The sequence below is a fragment of the Neoarius graeffei genome, chromosome 8 (genome assembly GCF_027579695.1).
Source record: "Neoarius graeffei isolate fNeoGra1 chromosome 8, fNeoGra1.pri, whole genome shotgun sequence".
NCBI lineage: Eukaryota > Metazoa > Chordata > Actinopteri > Siluriformes > Ariidae > Neoarius > Neoarius graeffei.
In genome coordinates, this window is record NC_083576.1 from 81,979,793 (window position 1) to 81,991,879 (window position 12,087).

Consider the following 12,087-nt stretch of genomic DNA (forward strand, 5'->3'; position numbering starts at 1 on the left):
TTTGGCTGCATTTGGCTGGATTTGAGCACACAGTATGTCTCTGAATACCTCAGAATTCATCCGGCTGCTTCTGTCCTGTGTCACATCATCAATAAACACTAGTGACCCAGTGCCACTAGCAGCCATGCATGCCCAAGCCATCACACTGCCTCTGCCGTATTTTACAGATGATGTGGTATGCTTTGGATCATGAGCTGTACCACGCCTTCACCATACTTTTTTCTTGCCATCATTCTGGTAGAGGTTGATCTTGGTTTCATCTGTCCAAAGAATGTTCTTCCAGACAGGCTTTTTTAGATGATTTTTAGCAAAGTTCAATCTAGCCTTTTTATTCTTGAGGCTTATGAGTGGCTTGCACTGTGCAGTGAACCCTCTGTATTTACTTTCATGCAGTCTTCTCTTTATGGTAGATTTGGATATTGATATGCCTACCTCTTGGAGAGTGTTGTTCACTTGGTTGGCTGTTGTGAAGGGGTTTCTCTTCACCATGGAAATTATTCTGCGATCATCCACCACTGTTGTCTTCTGTGGGCGTCCAGGTCTTTCTGCATTGATGAGTTCACCAGTGCTTTCTTTCTTTCTCAGGATGTACCAAACTGTAGATTTTGCCACTCCTAATATTTAGCAATTTCTCAGATGGGTTTATTCTGTTTTCGCAGCTTAAGGATGGTTTGTTTCACCTGCATGGAGAGCTCCTTTGACCGCATGTTTTCTTCACAGCAAAATCTTCCAAATGCAAGCACCACACCTCAAATCAACTCCAGGCCTTTTATCTGCTTAATTGAGAATGACATAACGAAGGAATTGCCCACACCTGCCCATGAAATAGCCTTTGAGTCAATTGTCCAATTACTTTTGGTCCCTTTAAAAACAGGGTGGCACAGGTTAAGGAGCTGAAACTCCTAAACCCTTCATCCAATTTTAATGTGGATACCCTCAAATGAAAGCTGAAAGTCTGGACTTTATGTCCATGTCCATTATATAACTATAACTTGAATATGTTTCAGTAAACAGGTAAAAAAAAAAACAAAATTTGTGTCAATGTCCAAATATATATATGGACCTAACTGTAGCTGCCCACTGCTCTGGGTATGTGTGTGTGCTCATTGCTCACTTGTGTGTGCATGGGTGTGTTCACTGCTTCAGATGGGTTAAATACAGAGGAGGAATTTCACTATATGCTTGAGTGTACATGTGACAAATAAAGGCTTCTTGGATAAGAATTATGAATGCTGTAAATATTAATTATAATAACTATTTGCCAACTGTGCTGCCAAGTAAGATACTGTAAATACGCAAGGTTTTTTTTTGTTTTTTTGTTTTACTATACTAATAGGAAATAAAGGAAATACATCAGTGTTTTAACAGTACTGACTAATAATAATTTGATTGATTAATTAATTATTCTATTCCATATTTCATTCACACTGAACAGAAAACCTTCATACACCAACTGAGATATTCATGATGTAAGATGCATATTCGTCACTTTCCATTAATCTTACAATTTAGCGACAGAGTTTTATAAATATTGCTCAATATTTTTTAAATAACACATGAACTATATATTAAAGCATTATGTAACGTACAATATATACAAATCTAGATTATTGTGTGTCGAAACTGCAGATACTAAAATGCAACTAGCTGTTTGGAACGACTGAAGCAAACAAGCAACGAGACTGAAGTTGGTTTTCCATTCCACCTTAAAAGATCCAGCACTTACCAACTTGCGCCTGTAGATGGCGACATAAAGCAGTAACTCAAACCCCTGCTTATTTCATATGATGAATTCATGTGAAAGTATGTATAATCTCATCTCATTATCTGTAGCCGCTTTATCCTGTTCTACAGGGTCGCAGGCAAGCTGGAGCCTATCCCAGCTGACTACGGGTGAAAGGCGGGGTACACCCTGGACAAGTCGCCAGGTCATCACAGGGCTGACACATAGACACAGACAACCATTCACACTCACATTCACACCTACGCTCAATTTAGAGTCACCAGTTAACCTAACCTGCATGTCTTTGGACTGTGGGGGAAACCGGAGCACCCAGAGGAAACCCACGCGGGCACGGGGAGAACATGCAAACTCCACACAGAAAGGCCCTCGCCGGCCACGGGGCTCGAACCCAGACCTTCTTGCTGTGAGGCGACAGCGCTAACCACTACACCACCGTGCCGCCCATTATAAAGACGTTTTACAGTAATACTTTTTTAAAAGATAATGACCGAGTGAACTTAACATTTGAGACTTTTGGATGCAGGTAAAAGTCTCAGACATTTGACAATTGCCCATGAAAATAGCTGTAATGGAGCCTACTATAAAAATTCTCAATATGAAGAAGGGTATATTTTGGGGGGGATTTTTTTTTAAATAATGGCCTTGTCAACCTGGCAAATTGCACTTTCTGCTCAACCAAACCTCTTTCCACGATTCAGCAGGTGCCTTCTTGTATTCATATTCTTACATCTGTTGGCTATTGTGTGCTGTTGACTGCTAAGGTCATTGTGGATATTTTATAACCAGAGACAGTTACAGTAATCATGTGTCTCTAAAGGAACCCCCTGTCCACCAATGGTCATAGAGAAATATGGCAGAGACGTTACATGTGCACAAGCATACATTTTTTGCTGCTTGCAGGCTCGTTCAGGTCCACTTTATGAGACTGGGCTGGCATTTTCCCTGTATCCAGTAGTCTTGCATGTTCCTGGGGCCATGACAGTACTGTGCAAAAGTCTTAGGCACCCTATTTTTTTTCATATGAATTTTGTTATAGATTTCTATTTTATGACTTCTACTTATCAAGTCAGTACAAAAACATTTTAGAGTTCCAAACATTTGTTTTCCATCCTACTATTTTTTTAACACCAAATATTGACTTTGTTTCATTTATTATGGCTTACTGCTGTTTTTTATTTTTTAAATGTTGAAACATTTCATTTTGTTAATTTTTAAACCATTTTTGGTCTACAGCATTTCTTTATATGCCTAAGATTTTTTCAAAGTACTGTACATATTTGTAAATTACTTAGATAGTACATCACACCTATTTTCATGTGAAGTTGTCAGATTTTTGAGGCATTTTGAAAATGAGGAGGCAATGATGGGAGCTAAACAGAAAGTGCTATTTTGTTTTTCAGTGTTAAACGTTTTGATAGTACATTATAGTACATATTAGAGTGGCAGTGGTTAGCACTGTTGCCTCACAGTAAGAAGGTTCCAGGTTCAAACCTGCCTTTCTGTGTGGAGTTTGCATGTTCTCCCCATGTCTGCGTTGGTGTGCTCTGGTTTCCTCCCACAATTTAAAGACATGTAGAATAGGTAAAATACCCAGCCACTGGGGTTGTGCAGTGCATACTTCGTGCCAGTCCCAAACCTGGATAGATTGAGGAGGGATGCATCAGGAAGGGCATCCGGTGTAAAAAAAAAAAAACCTATGCTCAATCAAATATGCAGATCATAAATTGGATGATCTGCTGTGGCAATGTGGCAACCCCTAACAGGAGCAGCTGAAAGAAGATGATTGCACCTATTTTCTTGTACAGATCTTTAAACAACTTTTAAAATGTTGAGATAATGGTATAGGAATCAGACAGAAAGTCTATCCCTGTCCGATGTATCATTACCTATCCAATACATCTGATTGTCTCAGATGCCAAGTTCACAGGTCTATTATTAAAACCTCAGCAATAAAATTTGTTTGTATTCAGTATTTAGATAATACATTGTACATTACACCTATTTTAATATGCAAATATATTTTTGATATGGTTTAAAAATGAGCACACAATGGCAAAGGAATCAGGCAGAAAGTGCAATTTCTCTGCAGCTTAACCTCAAATGGCAAGGTCACAGGGCCATTATTCAAAAATCGGACACTATAATGACTTTATGTTGAGTATTTTGATAGTACATCACACTTAGTTTCATATCTATTTCTTATACTTTGAGATGTTTAAAAATGAGCAGATAATGAGGCACTGTTTAGGCCATATATCAAGAAAGTTTGCATATACACTACTTTTTCTTGCACATCAACTACATTTTCTTACATGTAAAATATAAAAAGTTTAAGCATACACTACTTTTACCTTGCACATGCACATAAAAATCTTGCACATACACTACCGTTCAAAAGTTTGGGGTCACCCAGACAATTTTGTGTTTTCCATGAAAAGTCACACTTTTATTTACCACCATAAGTTGTAAAATGAATAGAAAATATAGTCAAGACATTTTTCTGGCCATTTTGAGCATTTAATCGACCCCACAAATGTGATGCTCCAGAAACTCAATCTGCTCAAAGGAAGGTCAGTTTTATAGCTTCTCTAAAGAGCTAAACTGTTTTCAGCTGTGCTAACATGATTGTACAAGGGTTTTCTAATCATCCATTAGCCTTCTGAGGCAATGAGCAAACACATTGTACCATTAGAACACTGGAGTGAGAGTTGCTGGAAATGGGCCTCTATACACCTATGTAGATATTGCACCAAAAACCAGACATTTAGCTAGAATAGTCAGTTACCACATTAGCAATGTATAGAGTGTATTTCTGATTAGTTTAAAGTGATCTTCATTGAAAAGAACAGTGCTTTTCTTTCAAAAATAAGGAAATTTCAAAGTGACCCCAAACTTTTGAACGGTAGTGTACACTACTTTTTTCTCGCAAGTTTTTAACGTGTCATGCAAATGAAGAAAGTTGTGTGTGTGTGTGCAAGGTAAAAGTAATATATTTTCATATGAATTTGTCAGGGGCGGCATGATGGTGTAGTGCTGCCCCTGACAAATTCATATGAAATATATGTAGTGGTTAGCACTGTGGTCTCACAGCAAGAAGGTCCTGGATTCGAGCCCAGCGGGTTTAAATAACAATTCGAGCCCAGTGGGTTTCCTCTGGGTGCTCCGGTTTCCCCCACAGTCCAAAGACATGCAGGTTAGGCTAACTGGTGGCTCTAAATTGACTGTAGGTGTGAATGTGAGTGTGAATGGTTGTTTGTCTCTGTGTTGGCCCTGCAATGACCTGGCGACTTGTCCAGGGTGTACCTCGCCTCTCACCCATAGTCAGCTGGGATAGGCTCCAACTTGTCTGCGACCCTGTAGAACAGGATAAGCGGCTACAGATAATGGATGGATAGATGAATTTGTCAGATATCTGAGACAGTTTGAACATGAATAGGTAATGAGACAGGAATCAGAAAGAAATTGCAATTTGTCTACAACCAACATGCCAAGTTCACAAGTCTATTATTAAAAAGTCATGAAGTAAAATTGCTTCATATTGAGTATTTATACAGTTAAACATATGTCTTTGTCCTATTTTTTTAAATGAAAGATAAAATGAGCAGATTTTGTTCCATTTTTATGCAGTTTAGTGAACTGTAATATCTGTGAGTTTAAAGCGTTTTTGGCGCCATCTACAGGCAGGAGCTGGTAAGTGCAGGATGTGCAGGATGTTTTAAGGTGGAATGGAAACTCCGAATAAAAGAGCTGGAGAGAAAGAAGCCAAGTTGAGCCTCGTCTAACAGTAAGTGTATTAGAGTTAATGTTAAATAATATCACATTAAAATGTGAATTATATTATTAGATGATCGACAAGCTCGTGTGTTATGTAGGTGTTTGTAGACAGCAGGTGAAGCTGAAATTTAATTCCGGAAGTAGCTAAAAAGGCTCGTGCTGAGATGTTTATTAGGTCGGTGTTATATACTGTAATTGGTTTAATTGTTCCTAATGTTATTTCCTTCTGTAAGTGCACTGGGTCATTTGCCACTGCATGCTGGTATACTGCACATGCATCTGCATTGTCTTCCTGTGTGTAAACATCTGTCCAAGCGGTTCTAGAAATGGCGTTTATTTCTATGGGCTCTGTATGAATTATTTCTCTACACTCTGGCAGTTTATCGCCGAAATACATCATGTGTGCACTTTGCAAGTGTATAATAACTAACTAGCTCTAAACACTAAGTGTTATTTAGGTGGAGGATCATTCTCATCTCAGCACTGCTGTGTGTGCTGGTGTCAGTGACTGTTGGCAAATCTTTTCAGGGGAAAGTAGCACTGGAAATGCATGCTCAAAATATCTAATACTAGAATTCACCCAATGACGCCACAGCAATTTGCATATTCGTTGAATCATTTGCGTATCAAAAGGTGTAACATGAAGAAGTAAGATGTTCCAAAAACATAGAGAACATAATAGACCGATATACTGTAGAACCGTGATGAGCAGTGGTTGGTCTTTGGGAGCGGTGTTGGTCAGTGGTTGCTCTTTGGGAGCGATCTAGGTCAGTGGTTGCTCTTTAGGAACCATCTAGGTCAGTGGTCGCTCTTTGGGAGCGATCTAGGTCAGTGGTCGCTCTTTGGGAGCGATCTAGGTCAGTGGTCGCTCTTTGGGAGCGATCTAGGTCAGTGGTCGCTCTTTGGAAACGATCTAGCATCAGTGGTCGCTCCTTGGGAACGATCTAGGCCAGTGGTCGCTCCTTGGGAGCCATCTAGGCCAGTGGTCGCTCCTTGGGAGCCATCTAGGCCAGTGGTCGCTCCTTGGGAGCCATCTAGGCCAGTGGTCGCTCCTTGGGAGCCATCTAGGCCAGTGGTCGCTCCTTGGGAGCCATCTAGGCCAGTGGTCGCTCCTTGGGAGCCATCTAGGCCAGTGGTCGCTCCTTGGGAGCCATCTAGGCCAGTGGTCGCTCCTTGGGAGCCATCTAGGCCAGTGGTCGCTCCTTGGGAGCCCTCTAGGCCAGTGGTCGCTCCTTGGGAGCCCTCTAGGCCAGTGGTCGCTCCGTGGGAGCCCTCTAGGCCAGTGGTCGCTCCGTGGGAGCCCTCTAGGCCAGTGGTCGCTCCGTGGGAGCCCTCTAGGCCAGTGGTCGCTCCGTGGGAGCCCTCTAGGCCAGTGGTCGCTCCGTGGGAGCCCTCTAGGCCAGTGGTCGCTCCGTGGGAGCCCTCTAGGCCAGTGGTCGCTCCGTGGGAGCCCTCTAGGCCAGTGGTCGCTCCGTGGGAGCCCTCTAGGCCAGTGGTCGCTCCGTGGGAGCCCTCTAGGCCAGTGGTCGCTCCGTGGGAGCCCTCTAGGCCAGTGGTCGCTCCGTGGGAGCCCTCTAGGCCAGTGGTCGCTCCGTGGGAGCCCTCTAGGCCAGTGGTCGCTCCGTGGGAGCCCTCTAGGCCAGTGGTCGCTCCGTGGGAGCCCTCTAGGCCAGTGGTCGCTCCGTGGGAGCCCTCTAGGCCAGTGGTCGCTCCGTGGGAGCCCTCTAGGCCAGTGGTCGCTCCGTGGGAGCCCTCTAGGCCAGTGGTCGCTCCGTGGGAGCCCTCTAGGCCAGTGGTCGCTCCGTGGGAGCCCTCTAGGCCAGTGGTCGCTCCGTGGGAGCCCTCTAGGCCAGTGGTCGCTCCGTGGGAGCCCTCTAGGCCAGTGGTCGCTCCGTGGGAGCCCTCTAGGCCAGTGGTCGCTCCGTGGGAGCCCTCTAGGCCAGTGGTCGCTCCGTGGGAGCCCTCTAGGCCAGTGGTCGCTCCGTGGGAGCCCTCTAGGCCAGTGGTCGCTCCGTGGGAGCGATGTTGGTCAGGGGTTGGTTGTTGGGAATGATTGTAGGTCAGTGGTTGGTCTTTGGGAATATCAGCTCACATAAGCACACCTCAGTCAACCTTTACACACTGGTGATGAGCTGAGAGAACTTGCTCCCTCAACTCAAAACCAGGAGCTCTGATGTGAGGTGGAGAGCTCCAGCAAGTGCAGGACAATCACTAACATCTGCTCACAAAGTTGTCATTTCAAAAAATTGCTAGAATTTTAAAAATAAAGTCACTGAAGTGGTCTAAAATGTCACCAGATCTAATAACAAAGTAGCTAAGTTGCCAACACTGGTACAGCGGAACGTCTTGGGTTTTGAACACTGCAGTGTCATTGCTGTTCTGAGAAACATTCCATCAGCATGGCTTCTCAAACCAATAACAGTCCTATTACACTGACTAAAGAAAATCTCCACCCTGATACAGATTAATTATATTTATATTGAAATATTTTTGATATGTTTAGCATCTCTCTTTTTTTCCTCCTGTTTCCAGGTGAAAGATGAGGAAAACTAAAGGGAAAGCGAGCTCTACAGAGAAAGAATTTGTGTTCGAGTTCAAAGCAGGGAGAAATCACTGTGTCCTCAAAGTGCCTCTGCAGTTTCCTGTTCAAGAAAATGTCAGTGATCTGCACGGAAGACTCCTGCTGCTCCACAAAATCCCATGCTTTGTAGAAAAGGGTAAGAATTCGTTCTTCGGTTACCCTTTAGTTGATTAAATTACCCTTTAAAATGGTTTAACCTCTCATCAGCGTTTTGTTTTGGGATAATAAGTGTTTCTGCTGCTCATGTTTTCATGCTCCAAAGTCAGCATCAAAATTATTGGCACCCTGCATGAAGCCAATCCAAAAATGTATTACTGCATTGAGTCATATTTCTGAAATAAAACAAGTCAGGGCAATTTGTAGATTAACTTTGATAGTATTTTGATTTGTTTTCAATGTGGTCATGTTTCCTCTACTGAGCAAATTTCAACTTGAATTTTTTTTTCTATGGGCCAGATTGTGCTTAATCATAATTTTTAACTGTTTAGGTATATATTTTATTCATTCTTATGATTTCATTTGCATTGGTCAAAATCCATCAGTTTATTTGATGTTGAACAATAACACAATACCAGAACTAAGTCAATCAAAGACAACAGAGTTCTTGCAGACTGGTATAAAACAAAAAAAGTAATGATTTGTAGTTTTTTACATTTAAAAATATTATTTAGAGATGTCTAATTTTGTCAGATTGTAAGCGAAAATGATACCAATCCACGTCCCTGACCAGGATAAAGCACACCAATAAATTAATCAATGTTAACAATACGAAAGCAACAGATAGAAATGGAAATTCACCAACCTGCTCGATTTGTTCCAGACTTAAAGAACAAACTTCTTGCATTCGTTGAAAGAGAAACGTTAGAAGATTATGATCGGGAAGCTGAAGCAGCCCTACAGAGGATCACTAACGGAGAAGTTGATATTAATAAAATGAGCAACCTCTGGGCCAAAGCCTACACCGAGGTAAGAGCCATACACGTTGTTGAATATTTAACATGTTGGACCTTCAGTAATGTTATTTTAATGAAGCCATATTCTTGAATCTGATTGGTCAGAAAGTGTTGATTAATTTTCTATAACAGTAGCTCAAACTTCACACCATAATCACAGTTTGATATTAATTCTTTTGATATGTTTTATGCTTTTAATACGTTATCATTTTTATCGTAGCAGCCAATTCACAGGAATTTGTGAGATGGATTCTTCTCACGTATACATTAAAGGGGAACTGAAGGCAATTTTTTTATTATCAAAATTCTATTTATCTCATTTTATTAAATATAGGAATGCAGTTTTCATCGCTATTTTGTCACTGCTATAGCAAGTTCTGAGTGTTTGAAATATGCTATGTAATATATATCAGTCCATACGTCAAAGCAATGGCCATAAACGAGATTCATTGAGACATGTGCGAGACATCGTACTGTGTAGTAAAAGAGCCTCGGTGCTAAACTGGCCTGCCTACGGTCCAGACCTGTCTCCCATTTAAAACGTGGCATTATGAAGCGCAAAATACGACAAAGGAGACCCTGAACTGTTGAGCAACTGAAATTGTATATCAGGTGAGAATGGGACAACATTTCTCTTTCGAAACTACAGCAATTGGTCTCCTCAATTCCCAAACGTTTAGAGTGTTGTTAAAAGTAGAGGTGATGCAACACAGTGGTAAACATGCCCCTGTCCCAACTTTTTTGAAATGTGTTGCTTATGTCAAATTCAAAATGAGCATATATTTTTCAAAAAACAATAAACGTTCTCCATTTGATATGTTGTCTTTGTAACACTTTCAATGAAATATCGGGTTTCCATGACTTGCAAATTATCACATTCTGTTTTTTTATTTATGTTTTACACAGCATCCCAACTTTTTTGGAATTGAGGTTGTAAATCCAGCATGTAGTTTTAAAATGAATTGAACAGCCTTACTGTGTGCTTGTATGGTGTCTGCTTTTAGACAACTCTAGAACACGCTCGACCCGAGGAGCCCAGCTGGGACGAGGACTTTGCAGACGTGTATCATGAACTGATCCATTCTTCGGCCTCAGAAACCTTGCTCAACTTGGAACACAACTACTACGTCAGCGTGTCCGAGCTCATCAGTGAGCGAGACATGGAGCTCAAGAAGCTCCAGGAAAGGTTGGTAGAGCGTGAGGTGAAGTAAAGTGAAGGTTCCTAGGATTTTGGGTTGATGTCAATAATTGTTAAAAAATATATATATTCTCAACATTATGACTGCAACATACTGATCAGTTCTAATGTTGGGAAGGTTAATTTACTCAAACAGATAGAACTCTGGGTTCTACTAGAACTTGAGAGGCTTGATAAATGGATTGAAGAGAATTATTTATGCTGTATATTTGTCCAAATCTAATCTGTAAATTCATTTCATTTGACAGGTTTGCACTTTTGTAACAAATCTTTTACAGTGTGATTTATTTTAGTTGTTCTATGTAGTTTGGTAAGTATTGGTACTGATGTCCCTTTTCGACCAACAGGGAACGGGTTCTGTTCTTGTTCACGCACCAAATTTTGAACCGTTTGCAGAGTTTCGACTAAAAGTAAATTGATTCGGAACCAGAAAAAGTTGTTTCCCAGTTGAAACCGAAGTATAGAGATCTTGCAGTCACGTGACCGGAAAGTACACAGCCGCCATCTTGTCGGTAAAAAACACAGCTGAATACTGCTGCACTCGTGTACAGAATGGATCAATTTCAACCGACAGACTACACGGCTCATTTTTCTAATGAACAGATAACTAGATATATGTCTAAAATAAATGATCTACAGATTGGTGACCCTTATGGCTTACCGGACGTAGTTTTCACGACCGTGTCAGTGGATATTGAACTGCCGGAGGTGGAATACCCAGACGTGTATAATTACCTCATTAACTTTCCCTCGCTGTTCAGTGGTGAAGCACTGCGTGCTTATAAATCTCTGGACAGTTATCTTTACAGAAATTCAGGATTTGTCAGCGACTCGGATGTGGCATCTTGTAAACAAGAAAATAACAGTCCTCATTGGATGGGTAAGTCACTTAAGTATTGAGTATAGCACTGACCAGCTGATTATAGAATAGAATAAGGTAATTCCAGCTGTAATTCCAAATCGTCCATCTTGTTTACCATGGATCTGGCGTTGGAGAGGTAGAGGCTTAGCAGTGGAGGCTTGAGTGGCTGTTTTCTGAGCTTAGTCAACAGGCCGGCTCTGCAGCCTCACTTTTGCTTCTGCTCCCGGCGCCGCCTCCTTCGCTTTGCTTCCGATAACAATCCACGGAGACCCCGCTGGTCTCGCTATCTCGTCCGGAATGTTGTGCGTGCGATGGAAATCGCTACAAACAGTCATTTTCTGCTGGAAACCAATGTCCAGTAAGTCCATACGGTTGTAGTGGATACTGAAGTCCGGTACAGACGAACAACACACAAAAATACACATAAAAAACGTGCACAGGTAGGGAGAGCTTGTAGCCGCAGCCGTTGTAGTAGAATTGTATATAGTAGGGTTTTCCAGAAGAAAAGGTAAAAGTAGAACCAGAATGAAGTAGAAGGCGGAAATATGGCGTTTGACCGACAAGATGGCGTCTGTCACAATCTGGGTTGGCTATGACGTCACATGCAAGTGCTCCATAGCTGGTTTTCCAGCGCAAACTGTGATGACATCAGTGGGCGTGTCATTAGATTGGCGACAAAGCAGAGCGCAGCAACGGAAAAGGATACATCTTCAGACAGAATGGACTGAAAACAAATATCTGCAGTAACAGAACAAAAACTCGGGGGTAATCAATTTGCACCACCATCTCACTACGACTGTTTATTCGCGTTGTGAATTGTGCAACGCCCTCTGTTCATGACACATCCTTGATTACAACGGTTTGGTTCAACGCTGGTGAAAACATGGGCTGGTTCGCCATCAGGCACCGAGTTTCAAAGAATCCTGGCAAGAACCAGTTCAAGAACTCATTCCCTGTTGGTCGAAAAAGGGTATC

At 41.9% G+C, this 12,087-nt stretch overlaps 2 protein-coding genes across 2 annotated transcripts in view; one reads left to right on the plus strand and one right to left on the minus strand.

Moving 5' to 3' along the window:
• Window positions 1–5,443: 5,443 nt before the first annotated feature.
• c8h12orf4 (chromosome 8 C12orf4 homolog) overlaps window positions 5,444–12,087 on the plus strand; it is a 54,556-nt gene continuing 47,912 nt past the window's right edge. The window contains exons 1-4 of the mRNA XM_060928355.1: window positions 5,444–5,528; window positions 8,051–8,235; window positions 8,920–9,065; window positions 10,057–10,238. Coding sequence (XP_060784338.1) covers window positions 8,058–8,235; window positions 8,920–9,065; window positions 10,057–10,238 — 506 coding nt within the window. The 5' untranslated portion in view covers window positions 5,444–5,528; window positions 8,051–8,057. The remainder of the gene's footprint in view (window positions 5,529–8,050; window positions 8,236–8,919; window positions 9,066–10,056; window positions 10,239–12,087) is intronic.
• Window positions 6,407–7,890, minus strand: LOC132889941 (keratin, type I cytoskeletal 9-like). The gene is made up of 2 exons (XM_060926749.1): window positions 7,854–7,890; window positions 6,407–7,590 (listed from the first exon to the last, which is right to left on the minus strand). Exons 1-2 carry the CDS (start codon window positions 7,888–7,890, stop codon window positions 6,407–6,409), a joined length of 1,221 nt encoding a protein of 406 aa, XP_060782732.1.